Genomic DNA, 14,178 nt, shown 5'->3' with positions numbered 1-14,178 from the left:
AGTATATCATTTACTAGTAGTATTCAAGATCACTTACACTTTTTGTTGTAAAATAATTATGCAATAACATTCCCAAAGCTTAAGTACACATTTGTTGAGTTTTAAAAAATGCATACATCTGTGTTAACCCAAATTTCTACGAAGTTATAAAAAACTATCATTACCCAAGAAAATTCCCTCATGCCCCCTCCCAGTAAATCCCCACTACCACCACGAGAAGCAGCAACCTCAGCTCTCACTTTGTTCACCTGAGATTTGATAAGACTGATTTAGTACTAAATATGAATTAATCATAGATTATATACCCTTCTTTAAAAGATCTCTTTCACTTCACATATTTTTGAGATCCATACATGATATTGTCTGTATCAATAGTTCTTTCTGCTTTGTTGCTGATTAGTATTCCACTATATGAACATACAATATTTTATTTATGCATTTTTCTAACTGATAGACACTTGGGTTTATCTGGCATATGTTAAACTTGATATTAAAACACCATAGCTTTCCAAAGTAGTTGTATCATTCTACTGCTTCACCAAAAATAAATGAGCATCTCAGTTGCTACGTATCTTCACCAATATTTAGTGTTAGCGATCTTATTAATTCAAGCCATTCTCATGGGTGTGTAGTGGTACCTCATGTCATTTTCATGACGTGATGATTAATGATTTCAATGACTTTTTCATGTACATATGGGACAACTATATATATTCTTTAGCAAAGTGTTTATTCAAATCTTTTGTTCACATTTTAAGTTTTTGTATTTTTATCTTTGATTTGGAAGCATATTTATACATCCTAGTGCCAGTCCTTTGTTATATATTTGTGTGTTTGTGTATCTATAATGTGTATAAATGTATATACATATATAGGGAGAGAGAGAATGTAATTTCCCAGTTTATGGGTTGTATATTCATTTTATTGAAGGTAATTCTTTTTATGATCTAAGAATGTCTTTCCTGCTCCCAAGTCACAGAGATATTTTCCCTTAAAAGCCTACGTTTTTAGCTTTTACATTCGATAACTGTGTGGTATAGATTTAGGTTCATTTTGTTCACATAGAGTTCAGTTATTCCAACACCATTCACTGAAAAGACTGCTTTTTCTCATTGGATCACTGCCTTTGTCAAAAAAACAAATGACCATTATTGCGAAAGTCTCTATTTCTGGAGTCTCTATTTTATTCCATTGTTTGATTTGTTATCCTTATGCTAGCCCGACACTGTCTTGATTACAATAGTACTGCAGTAAGTTTTAAGTTCTCTAAAACTGTTATTCTTTTTCATGATTGCTTTAGGTATTCTAGGGTCTTTGATACTAAATATATAATCCTGTGAAAATGACTCTACTACAATGAGATTCAAGTACTACCTAGGTAAAATATGAATAATTAGAGTGCCCATTTTTCAGTATTAGCTATTAAGAGATAATCTATGCAAAGTTTTAAGTATAGAATAAGTTCCTAGTATTAATATTAGCTCAGTATATTATTATAATTATATGGTTAACACTAATTAAGAAGGGAAAATCTAATGATGTTTTGCAATGGCTACAATATTTCTATTTTTAAGTGCTCTATGATTTTATTAGGTAACTGAGCCCCAGAGAGGTTAGCTGGATTTAAAATTTGAAGTAGAACTCATGGAGAATCTATGAGTTTCATATTTAAATCCTATGTTTAATTCTTTTATTAAGTTGATGTAACTTTTGAGCATAATAATAAGTTTCAGTTAATTTATACCTCAATTTCTCAGACTGCTTCTTGTAAATAATTTTCATTACTTTATATTATGCAGCAACACTTTCAAAATCAGTAATGCTTTTCTGTAATTCTGAAATTTGTAATATGGCTTCTAGAAGCTCTCAGCTTCTAGTAAAGGCCCAGGAAAATATTTTATAAAATAGTCGATGAAATAATTCACAATTATCAAACCATTTGTATAAGCAGGCATGGCTAGCAAATTGCAATGCCTACTTTTATTTCATATTTTTAAAATTTTTTATCTAAATCTATTTGCTTTATAATGGTTTGGATGGATCATATTATAATCATATACCCACCTAACTTCAAATCTTTTTATAAGGCCTGAATTTGCTTAAATGTAAAGATTACTTTCTTATTGTCAGAATTTATGGAGTTTAATACTTGGAGTTAGGTGTAGGTGCAGATACTTGCACACCACTTGTGCATAAATGTCTTTTCTCTATTTAACATATGATAAACCTAGAAACAGTGAATAGCTCTAAGTACGTACTGTGTGTGCATATATATAAGTGTAAGTATACATGTAATTATAGACGTTAATATCAGTTGATTCAGATATAATATATTCATCTGTAAATGATCACAATGAGTTTATGCTGTTCACAACACTGTCAATTTGAAGTTCTTGCATCTCCATATATATTGCAGTCCTGTTATGATTTTTTTGCCTAGAAAAAAAAATAGTTTATTTTCTTATACTAAATAGTTTATTTGCTTATGTTAATTTTAAGCTTGTAAAAATAGTTTGCAAGCTTAAATTTTCATGTTCATAAGAAATATTTGACTACCACAACTTGTTCTTTTGAAAATAGAATTATTAAATCCTCTAGGTTTTCTAATAAAGTTGTATTACTCTTTAACTGTATACTCTCCTTAATTAATTTTAAGTTTCTAGTATATATTACTCATCTGAATGTTGACTACTGTTCAAAACACAGTGCTATTTTTAATAAAACTTATTTTTAATGAAACTTACTGGGGCACTACATTTAACTTTATCAAGATTAACAAAGCATACAGTTGAAACCTATTTTATTCAATCTACATCACTTCAAAACTTTTAGGATTTAGCAATACTATAAAATTGCTACCAGTTTTTGAATGTTTTTAATATACGCTTCATTAAGTTTTATTTACATATATAGTATACATATTTAATAATTTACATACGTATATAATATAGAAGGTACATTACTGCTCTCCTCATATCTCTAACACCTAGAGAATAAAGGTCCCACAACCTAGGACTTGGCCTCAAGTAGCAGCAAAACACACCGAACTATTCAAGACCAATTCTGTTGATTTCCCTCCAGATCTTCTCTATCCTGTGAATCAAGGAAATAGTTTTCCATAGGCTTGAATAAACAACAAGTTCTCAATGATTTTGGTTTTCTTCTTATGTTTTTGTTTATGTGCTGAATCATTTTCAGCACATTAAATGGCTAGTATTTTTATTCAATTCAAAATGTTAATAAGGTTATAAAACACAGATTTTTCTCAGCTTCTCTGCTCTATCATCCACCATTTGTGGCAAACGGTACTGTCTAGAGAATGGGAATGGTAAGGGGTACAAGCAAATGGGATAAGGGAGAAAATTCCATTAATATTTCAAAATATTATTCCACCACGTACTTATTTCCCTTTATTCTTTTAAGAAATTTAATATAACCTATAAGAAATCATCATAATTGTCCATTTAAAGATGATACAATCAAGGCTTATTGCTGCTGACTGACTTTCCTGAACTGAGATTCAGCCAGCTCTCAACTTTTCCTTTGAAGAAGGATCCTCTAAGTCAGCATTAGCAAAGCACTCTGCTCTGTGGCTACTCCGCCAATGGCACCTGAGGTCTAAAACGAATGTAATAAAATGTTCTGATTAAATAATTAACAAAAATGAGAATGGAAAAACCCAAGAGCCCAAAATCATTGATATATTCTAATGCTCTGATCCCAAATGTCAAACATGGTAGAAATATAGTACAAAAATGTACACATGTAATATGGACTTTTACTATCAAAAATATGAGTAATAACCCAAACTCCTTAACCTCAGAAACAAAATATATCATATCATTTATTTTATAAATTAAGTGTTCTTCACACTTATAAGTTCACTGAGTTGTGTTTCTGTGAATGTCAAATTCATAATCTCTTTTAGAATTTTAATCCATTTTGATTCCTTATCTGATTTTTGTTTGAATTGTTTGATAATATACAAACTTAAATAATTACATTTAATGTCATAGATAGTTGACAAATGGAAATAGCTGTGGTCACAGATGTACTATTCAAGGTGCTGTAGATTTGAGGAAATCATGGGAAATCAATTAAAAATATAGTTTTAACATCCAGATTTTGAAATTTATATACCGCGTACAAAGTATAAGGATGATGAATGAAAAATTTTGACTGATTTTTCTTTTCAAGTTTTCAAATATTCTGTAAAAATCTGATTTTTATTTAAAAAACAACAAACAGATTTCTTTAAAATACATATTCAAAACATGACCCCTCCAGGAATTATGTGAAGATACCAAGAGTCCCAAAGAGATGAACATTTCAAAGTTATTTTTTTGAGTGAAAAAAACAAAAACAAAAACAAACATTTGCAAGCATCCAAATACTTCTTCTAAATGCTGATTCTAGTCCTTCAACATCATTTCCAAGTCAAGTTCAACTTCACTACTGAGAGACTGCTGATCTTCAGAGACAAACTGTTCGATGTATTTTTTTTTCTGCAGAACAGCTCTGGATCTATTGCCTCAAAAGAAACTACTTCCTCTATATGATAGCGAATGTAAACCTGAGGGCGCTCTTTTCCTGAAGTCATGTGGTCAAGGGGAACACAGACAACTGCAGCCCCAGAGCCGAATGCATATCTGAAAAGACCAACTCAGAGATTTTACCTCTTCTCACATTAGTGCATTTTATGACTATATCGTACTTTCTGTATTCTGTCTTCTTTGGCTCTTTTCTCTAGGTTTACAGTTGAAGATGATTTTGTAACTGCCTCTCAGCTATCATTTTTAAGGGCACAACTATCTAAAATACTTTTTTCCCTCAAAATCTATGTAGTAAATCTTTAATTATGTACATCCTTGTGTATCAAGTTTTTCTTCTTCATTAATGTTATTTATTCTGTGGACATTTTCCTTGGCTAGTAGAAGTCAGTTGATGCAGGAAACGTCTTGTTTCTTCATTTTAATTAACTTCTAAAGTGTAAAGAGTACTTTGAAAAATTTCAAATTTACAAAATTTTTACTGTGAACACTTAAAAGTTTGCAATATTCATGATTTTCTTAATGCTCTCTCATCTTTGCAAGATAGGGACTCTTACTGAGGGATACGCACATGCTCACTTTGTAGAAATGCATTTATTAAAGCTCCATCATTAATATTGAAAAAGCATAAAAGATTTAAACATGTAAACTTATCACAACCTACTTTTCATGTTCATTGTGAAGGGAAACGACATTGAAACTGTTAGTAAATCATTATACAAATGAGAAATAGTTGATGTCAACAGATAAAGAGATTCGCTGAGTCAAAAAAATAAATAAGGTAACAAAAATCATTCTAAAAACTTATTTGGGCTTTTTTGAAATGACAAGAAATTTTATTTATGCCCACTTATTTCTTTGTTTGTTTTCAGTTGACTAATGTTATTTTTTAGTGTATCATAAGTTTTTTCTTTTTACTATTAAGGATTACTTTGGTTTTCCCTTAGGCTTGAATCACCAACCAGGTCCTTGATAATGGAAGCTCCTCGAGGGGTCCAGGTGAGTGCAGCTGCAGGAGACTTCAAGGCCACCTGCAGGAAGGAGCTCCATTTGCAGTCAACAGAGGGAGAGGTGAGTTCCCAGGGATAGAGACTGGCCCTTTTCTGCTGAGGGTCCTGCCTCTCAAAGTATATGCATATGGTTCCAAGTGAGACGTAAAGAACTGCATCATAAGAGAATTTAAATTATGATAATATAGTACTTCTTGAATATAAAATTTGATGAACTTAATGGTATATTCTTAAGTCAAAGCTCTATTTTCTGTTAAAAGGTATTCATTCATATGTCAATTATAAGTGGAGCATCTAAACTTGTGTAGTTTCAAAATTGGCATATAAATATAATAAATATCAAGATAACATCAAGTACAAGGTAATCCTTGTTTTCTTTATTCTATTTTTGTCTTCAAAACATTTTTACTAAAAAGTACCTTGGATGTTTGTTTCTGTAAAGACGGAGCCTACATTTTTAAAAGAAAAAAAAAGCAAAGTTTATTTTTCTATTTAAACCTATTGTTACTTCTGAGATAGACACTCAGTTGTAGCTTTCTTCCATGTCACTTTATTTCCTCCAAGATTCTCCTTGAAGTCTTTCGTCAATCCTTTAAAGAACCTCTCCTTTTTCTTGCTTCCTGCTCTCAAAAAACCCTTTGCCTTCAGTCTTCTCCTCTTTCTCTCTAGGCACACATTTATTTAATTTACTTTACTAGCTGTATACATTGTGGTTGTTGCATCTGAAAAATCATGTTTTTGTCAGTTCTGAAAATTACTCAGCATTATGTTTTCAAATACTACCTCTCCCCATTTTCTCTGTGGCCTTTTTCTAGAACTCTAAAGAAATACTAAGTTTATTTACTCTTACCCTTCAGATCCCTTAGCCTCCCCTTTCTACTTTTTATGTCTTTGTCTCCATTGCCTCACTCTGCTTATTCATTCAGATCTATATGCCTAGGTTCTTCTTCAATATCTAATCTCTTATTTAATCCCTACATTGAGCTTTTAATGTTAGTAATTATGTTGTTCATTTCTAGGATTTTCGTCTGTTGTTCTTTCAAATCTGCCTGGACATCTTGATAGTTGTTTTTTTATTTGCTTGTTTGTTTTTAATTCTACCTTAATTATTACAAAGCCTTATACATAATACATATTCTATTCTGTATATTTTTACTGCAATTCCCAAAGTCCTTGAAGGTCTAAATCAGTTGGATTGCTGTTTTTACAAATTAATTCCCTTAGTATTTTCTTGCTTCATGTACTTATTTATTTTTTATTATCAGCTTACAAAGTTCAAGTTGAGAAGAAAAAGAATGGAAGGATAATTTGAAAGAGATGCTCTGGAGCATTTTGTCTTTAGATGTAAAGATGAGGACATAAATTAATAGAATCAAAGGGAAATGTTCTTTTTTTTTCACTTTTACTTTTATGCCATTATCTCAGTTACTGATTGAAGATAAATTTTAATTGCGTATTTTGCTCATTTTTTATAAACAAAGTTATTGGCAGAACCATATTAACATCTTAGTGGATATTACAACTTAAATTATTTAAAAATGTGCTTTATAATATTTTAAAAATATATCCATATTATTTTTTAGAATTCTTTTCCACTACAATTACAAACTACGTTACTTTGTCTACCACAGCAAGACAGAAATCTTTCAAAATATCCCATGTCTTTTCCGAAGAGTTGCTTTTATCATGCTAATCATTTCATTCAAATTATTCAAAGTGAATTATTCCATAATAAATATTGATGATCATAAATCTCCATTCTGCTTCTATTTATGTACTGCTTTATTTATTGTTTTATTCAAAGTATCAGCAGAATCCTTGGATTCAATTACAGGTTAACATTTAATTGTGAATTGAGTATTACGCTATAAATAAATCATAGCCAGTGGTGTTCAGTTGTAGTTATTTTTTATGTTAATAAAACAAAGATATAGAAAAAGCACAGCATTTTGTCTTCATAGAATATGCAGCATAATATAAATAGCATGTAATTTTCCTACAAAGAAGTGTGAAACGATATAATATCTTTCTTTCTGCTTCATTGACTATGCCTGCCACAGGAAGGCAGATTGATCATTTACTAAACAATATAGAAAGATGTAAAGTCCCTACTGTTAGATAGTTTTAAACCAGTAAAAATCAGAACAGGTATGGTATTGAGGTAACCAAAATAACAGACAAAATGCGTAAGAATGAAATTGCACACAAAAGTCTGCACTGCAGAAAATCCAGTTATTTCAGACATAATATTGCAAGAAATTTCAAAGTCAGCTCTGAAGACAACATGAATCATAATTGTAGGAACATTGAAAGTGTTATAACAGCATATGAAATACAATAACATAATAACATGTTACAAGATTACCAAGGGAAGAGAGAACAATTTTCATTTTACAAATTGATTAAAATTTTCTCCTACAGCGATAGGTCTAATTTCAAAAGATAAGAATGGGATAAATGAATTCTTGGTGGAGAGAAGACAATGGGCCATGAGTTAAAACCTCAGAGATGTAATTCTGAGTACCAAGAAGAGTTTCAAAACAAATACATTACGTGGTTATAGAGAAATATAGGATAGAAATATCAATTTTAGAAGTTGGAAAGTGAACAGTATTATAGTAACTACCTTAGCAGACAGAAAGAGATATGAGCAAGCCCTTCCTGCTGGAAAAGCTGAACAATGTTGGGTTAGAAAGAATTAATGTATATTGCTTCTTTTTCCCTCATGACTTATTTTCTATCTCAAGCCAAGAAAATATCATTTTTCTCTTTTTAAAGACCTCATGCATTTTAATTTATCTATTAATAAAATCTACCTCCCTTATATGATTAGTCTACTGTTTGGATCTCAGAAGTTTATAGAATTAAATATTGTCATTTAGCCAATTATTTTCTAGAGTAGCCTCTAAATAAGTAGGAGAGCTGGAGGGTACTGCTACAGCTAAGCCAAACCGGGTCACATGCCATAAATTTCAAGGCTGATGCCATTGACGAGGCATCCACATCTCTTTTTGCTTTCCAAGGCTGCCTTACTTGTATAAAAACAGCTACTCTTCACCTTTATTCATTCAGGCTACCCCAAGGGAAAAACAATCAGTTCCAAACTATAAAAACCAGTGACGTGGCTTGGTGTCAGCAAGGCTCTGCAAACCACCAGGACTAACCAGTAAAATTTATTTCTGTGCTTACTAATAAATGAACCATGTACAATATCTTACAATCATTTGATCAATACTGCATGAGCCTCCTTATCCACATGTTCTTTAGCATTCCATGTTTCACTCATTATTGTCTATGTTTCAAGGTTTCTTGGACAAAACACGAGCACCTAACATTTCTTCAGAGTGAACTCACCTAAACCTTGCAGTCCCAGAGCTTGCCTCTGTAATATTTTTCAGCATTTTTTGAAGCTTGAGAATGTCTACTGTCTGCAAGCATGCTAGCTCCTAAAAAGAAGTGAGAAAAGAGGAATGAGCTCTGTAAGTCCTGTTTCTCTCAAACTCAGCTAGACAAAAAAAATCAACCTTTCTCCCCTGTGGAGAAATGAGTGAAAGCATTTTGTTTCACTAACTGATATCCCTCAACGTGGAAACAGAGCCAGAAGAAATGACACCCAGCATCTATGCCCCAAAATTTTTTTCATTTTCCTTTGCTTGTTTTGGGTATTTCTAACTTTTATATCAGATAAACAAATTTACTAAAATGATTAGAATGGAAGCCCTTTTTTCTCTTTGTTTTTCTGTCACTTAACCCAGGAGTAATTATGGGGTAATACATTCCAACATGTGTCACCTATGAATAAAAACTTTAAGGACACTTTCTTAACTTTGAATATTGTTAGTAAATGCAATCATTAATTTATATTATGTGATCTATTCATTTATTCAACAACTACTTGTGTTATATGGAAGCTGTATGTTCAAAGTCAAACACTGTAAAGTTATAATAAAATAGAGGTGTGAGTCTATCTTCAAGGGAGGCATAGTTTAGTAAGGAAAGTAAGCTATAACTATAAATATGACTATAAAATAACATATTAAGTGATCAGCAAAATAAGATTAATAACATTAAAGTGCTATGAGAGAACCAAGTAAAAATGTCTTCCATCTTGGAGCATCAGGACGCGATCGATGAAGGATGAAGTGGATGAACTGAACTTTGGTGGAAGGTAACATTTACACCCAAGAAGGGAGAGACATGTCAAAGTGAAGAAAGAGCGTTATTTCACACAATATGTGTTTGCACAGTTCTACACACTGTTCTATAACCGTGAACCAAAGATATGCCCTGACCTCGTAGACCTTACTTTTAAATTAAATAAGAGAAACAGACAATAAATGAGTAAATACAATGAATATTAGGAAGGGATTGTAACTATAGAGAAAAATAAAACTGTTAAGAAATTAATGACTGAGTTAGGATTATTTTAATAGGGTGGCGAGGAAAGTCTTTTCTGAGAAGATGACCTTTTAGTAGAGATGTGAACAAATATGCTCACATTCAAATTAATCTAAAATATGTGTGCCTATAGTATATGAACCTTTTTTCTGACTCACTTATGCAATCAGTTCCTGTGTTTCAAAATTTAAAAAGTATGAAAAGGCAAACAGTGGAAATCTCCCTCCTCCTACTCCTGCTCTCTAACCACCAAGTTAATATTTAACCCCCCTTATAAATATCTGGAGAAAAGTATTTCAGGCTAAAGAAATGGAGAATAGAAAAGCCCTTAGGTCAGAGTTTTTTTGGCATTGTGAGAAATGCAAAACCTGGAGCAAGAATTATAGGCAGTGATGTTGGAGAGATGGGCCAAATTATATCAAGCTTGTGGGCCATGGACAGGAATGAAGATTCATGTTAAGAGTCCTGGCAGACCATTAGAGAATTTTGAGTACTGGAGTGACATGATTCAATTTACATTTCTTAAAACTTTACTCAAGCAGTATGTAAAATAGACTATAAGAGAACAAGAATGGCAGCTGGGTGCGCCAGATTAGGGAGCTATTCTAAGATCCCTAATAAGACATGAATAAAACTTGGATGAGGGAAAATATGTAGAAAATGGTGTATTCTCCGATTCTCCTGTCAATTAGAGATGCCTTTAGGCAGTAATTAGCTACATAAATATAGAATGAAAGGATAGCTAGAGAGAGTTATTTCTTTGCTTATTCAAGTTCACAATTAAATTTTCCTTCTTTGGAACTTTTCCCACGCATGTCAAAGCCATGTGATCACTGTTTCTGAAAGTGTTGAGTCCACGATTTGAAATATGTGAAGTAATTTTACAAGTTAGAAGATACAGCAAAGTAGGCATTGGTACAAGTAATATGCTTCATGGAGACTTCAAACCTAATTATATCTAATAATTATCTATTGCTAATCTTGTTGACTTTCTACCTAGCATAGGTTTTAGATTATTGATATGTTTTTTGAGTATTTAAAAAATTTAGGCCAGTCATTTTTTTACTAATTTCCCACCCCTTCAGTGATGTCATCTCCATGAACATTCCCCTTCTCCATGCACACTATCATAGGTATGTTCAAGCTTCATTTCAGGTGTCCGTGGCTGTAGAAACTTTGGAGCTCTTTATATACTCTTTAGACTAGGTATGATTAAGAAGTTAAATTGAGAGACTTTGTCAAAATCATTAATTTTCTGTGGTGTTTGAATAACTGGGTTGGACTCTTAAGCAGATTGCACAATATTGCTTTTTGGATTGAATGCACCATGTCTCAAAGGAGAAGATAACTATAGAGCTTTTGGGCTACACCATAGAAATGTAATTTGTTTGTTCAACAAAGCATGGCAGCTAAACCAATAGAAATGTTTGTTGTGCAGTCTTTCTTATTAGACCATGTTGTAAAGCTCCAAGGAATGTAGAATGCTAAAATAAATTAAAATGCAATTTTTCCCCCTAGATATTTTTGAATGCGGACACAATTCGGCTGGGAAATCTGCCGACTGGCTCTTTCTCATCTTCACCCAGCTCCTCAAATGCTCAACAGACAGTGTATGAATTGTGTGTCTGCCCCAATGGCAAACTTTACCTTTCTCCAGCAGGAGTAGGTTCCACTTGTCAGTACAGTAGCAACATCTGCTTGTGGAGCTGAAGTGACTGATTTCTCCTCACACCAGAATAGCCTTTTGTTCCTGTCCGTCTGCTTCACAATTCTGCTCGGTTTCCCTTGTGATAAGTCCAGAGTTTCTTCAAATGGTCCACAGAGCAACCTCTTCCAGCATAAACAGGGATTCGCCGCCACCTTCTCTTGTGATTTACTGTGCTGCTCAACACAGAGAGTGTGAGCGACACAATCGTGGAAAAATCATCTTCAGCAGGAAAACTGGATCATAACTTTTGCTCAAAAGGGAGAATAACATAGGTGCCTTTGCTACATGAAGTGAAGCACACAGTTTTAGATTTTTGCAGGACCTGGATATGAACTGCACATATATACATTATATAGATGAAATTCCCAGTATCCAATGGCAAGATGAAATGGTTAACCCTGTAAGAAAACTAATTCTACAGTCTGAAAGCACAATTTTCCATTCATCTTTTTGGATGTAAACTTTTTTCCCCAAATTTTAAATTTTTAAAGCATCATGTAATGCTTGCTTTACTAAAAATTAAATTCAATACATGATTTTTAACAAAACAAAACAAGACAGAATCCCATTCTAAGTTTTATTGGTTTCCTTAAACTCGATGTGTTGTTATTCTTTGTCTACTAAGTCTAGAATTTTGTACATTAGGTAATTTCGAAAGCACTCAGCAATATAATCTTTACAGAGTTAACAAAATGTCATTATACTGTCATTTGTCAGATCTGAATGGCCTTATATAGTACTTACTTGGCTATTGCATGTGATGTATTTACTTTTAACAACCTCTAATTTATTGCAATATAAAATAGGATTAAGAGGGACATACAGTTGGTGTGGAATCCACATGCTATTCTTTATACCTAGGTTCTAATAGTATAATTTTTGTTTGCTCCATTCACTTTATACTTGACTCTGACTGCTAAAATTCAAACATCTTCTAAATAAACACTAATGTGATGCATAATGCTGAGAATGGATTCACTTTCCATTGGAATGTCATCGTCAGAATTATATCTATGTATTTTTTCTTGGAAATTAAGATTTAAGGATGGTAGAAATTAATTAAAAATTTCTTCTTAAACAGGAAAAAAATACAGATGTTAACAAACATGTTAAAATGTGTTTACTTCATTAGATTCATATTTTAAGGAATTTGTCACATTTTCTTTTGGCTCTTAACATTTAGTTCCTTTCATCAGACTGTTAAGCTGCCCTGATATGAGCAATCACAGTTCCTTTCATTCTCTACTGCTTATTTTTGTAAATTCGCTTCTGATAAATAACTCCAGAATACTGTAGATTCATTTATCACAACACTCCTTAACTCAAATTCTTGAAACTTACAGAATCCAAGAATTTAAAATTGTATTAAATGCTTCCTATTATGGGAAGATGCCTTGATTACTATAAGGTAAGTTCTTAATTTTCACATCTTAGTCAATCTTCCCCTCCCCTCCCACGCACACTCTTACAGGTGTATGGAAGCTTCATTTTGAGGGTTCATGATTGTTGAAACATTGGCATTCAGGCCTCTACAGCACCGGGTGAAGTAGGAGATTAAAACTTGTTGAAGTTATTTGGGTAGTGGAAGTAGGAAAATTGAGTAACGTAAACAACTAAGTGAACCGTTTGGCCAAATTATCTGGTTTGGATATTTATTATGATAAATAATTGAAAAGCTCCATTTCACAAAATTCATTCTATACTCAGCAGAAGAGTTAGAAAGCTAGTGCAGCTTTGTTACTTTTAAAATAGAACTTGTGTCTGGGGCTTATTATATAAAACTTTAAATCAATACTGGACTAAGAATTAAAATATGCAATTGCTTAAAAGTCATATCATAACACAAGCATTTCAATCTATTTCAGTTAAAACATTAGAATTTAACATAAGAAATTGTCACATTGGTTTTTGCAAAATACTAATACAAAGCATAATGCAAGAAACTTCAATAAATTATAGGTGCTAATTGCTATATTTTGAACGTTTTAGGAAAACACCATGTCTTAATTTGAGTCATATTTGAGTTTAAAACATCCCTAAATTAAAACAATTAGAAAGTTTATTAATCAAATAGAAACAGTTTTTTTTATTAGTAATTAGCCCCTTTTCTAATCTCAGCTCTGTCTTATACTCAGTGAGCTGTTTTAGGCAGTATGGGGATATCTTCAAGCTTCGGTTTAACTCAATTTATAACAAAAGTATTGAATCGAACAGTCTGTTGAGATCCCTTCCAGATCTAACATATTATAACTCCAACAGCAAATATTATAGGAGGTGGAGAGGCCACTGAAAATTTAAATTATATATCATAAGAGGGGTAAATACAGAAAGAGTGATGAGACCAAAAAAAAAAAAAAAGTGTAAAAGCCAAATCCAGTGAGAGGCTGTCAAGTTTTGAATTTAAATGTATTCTGAAATGCTATAGAAACACGTATAAAGAATTAAATAAGAGATTGAGACTATGTCTAGATAATGTAAAAATACTTGTTCAATTTAATAGGCAACAAATAGT

The 14,178-nt window shown here is 32.2% G+C and overlaps 1 protein-coding gene across 5 annotated transcripts in view; it reads left to right on the top strand.

The window, feature by feature from the left end:
* Nucleotides 1-12,748, top strand: part of SGCZ (sarcoglycan zeta) — a 781,719-nt gene extending 768,971 nt beyond the window's left edge. For 3 of the 5 annotated variants that reach the window (XM_036228606.1, XM_036228608.1, XM_036228607.1), the window contains exons 7-8: nucleotides 5,498-5,621; nucleotides 11,477-12,229. In XM_036228606.1, coding sequence (XP_036084499.1) covers nucleotides 5,498-5,621; nucleotides 11,477-11,668 — 316 coding nt within the window. In that variant the 3' untranslated portion in view covers nucleotides 11,669-12,229. Of the gene's footprint in view, nucleotides 1-5,497; nucleotides 5,622-11,476 lie in introns of all 5 variants that reach the window. The other 2 variants (XM_036228605.1, XM_036228604.1) reach the window with 1 other exon arrangement.
* Nucleotides 12,749-14,178: the final 1,430 nt, after the last annotated feature.

This window comes from Rousettus aegyptiacus, unplaced genomic scaffold (genome assembly GCF_014176215.1).
Source record: "Rousettus aegyptiacus isolate mRouAeg1 unplaced genomic scaffold, mRouAeg1.p scaffold_m13_p_11, whole genome shotgun sequence".
NCBI classification, from domain to species: domain Eukaryota; kingdom Metazoa; phylum Chordata; class Mammalia; order Chiroptera; family Pteropodidae; genus Rousettus; species Rousettus aegyptiacus.
This window is presented reverse-complemented; position numbering and strand designations above follow the sequence as displayed.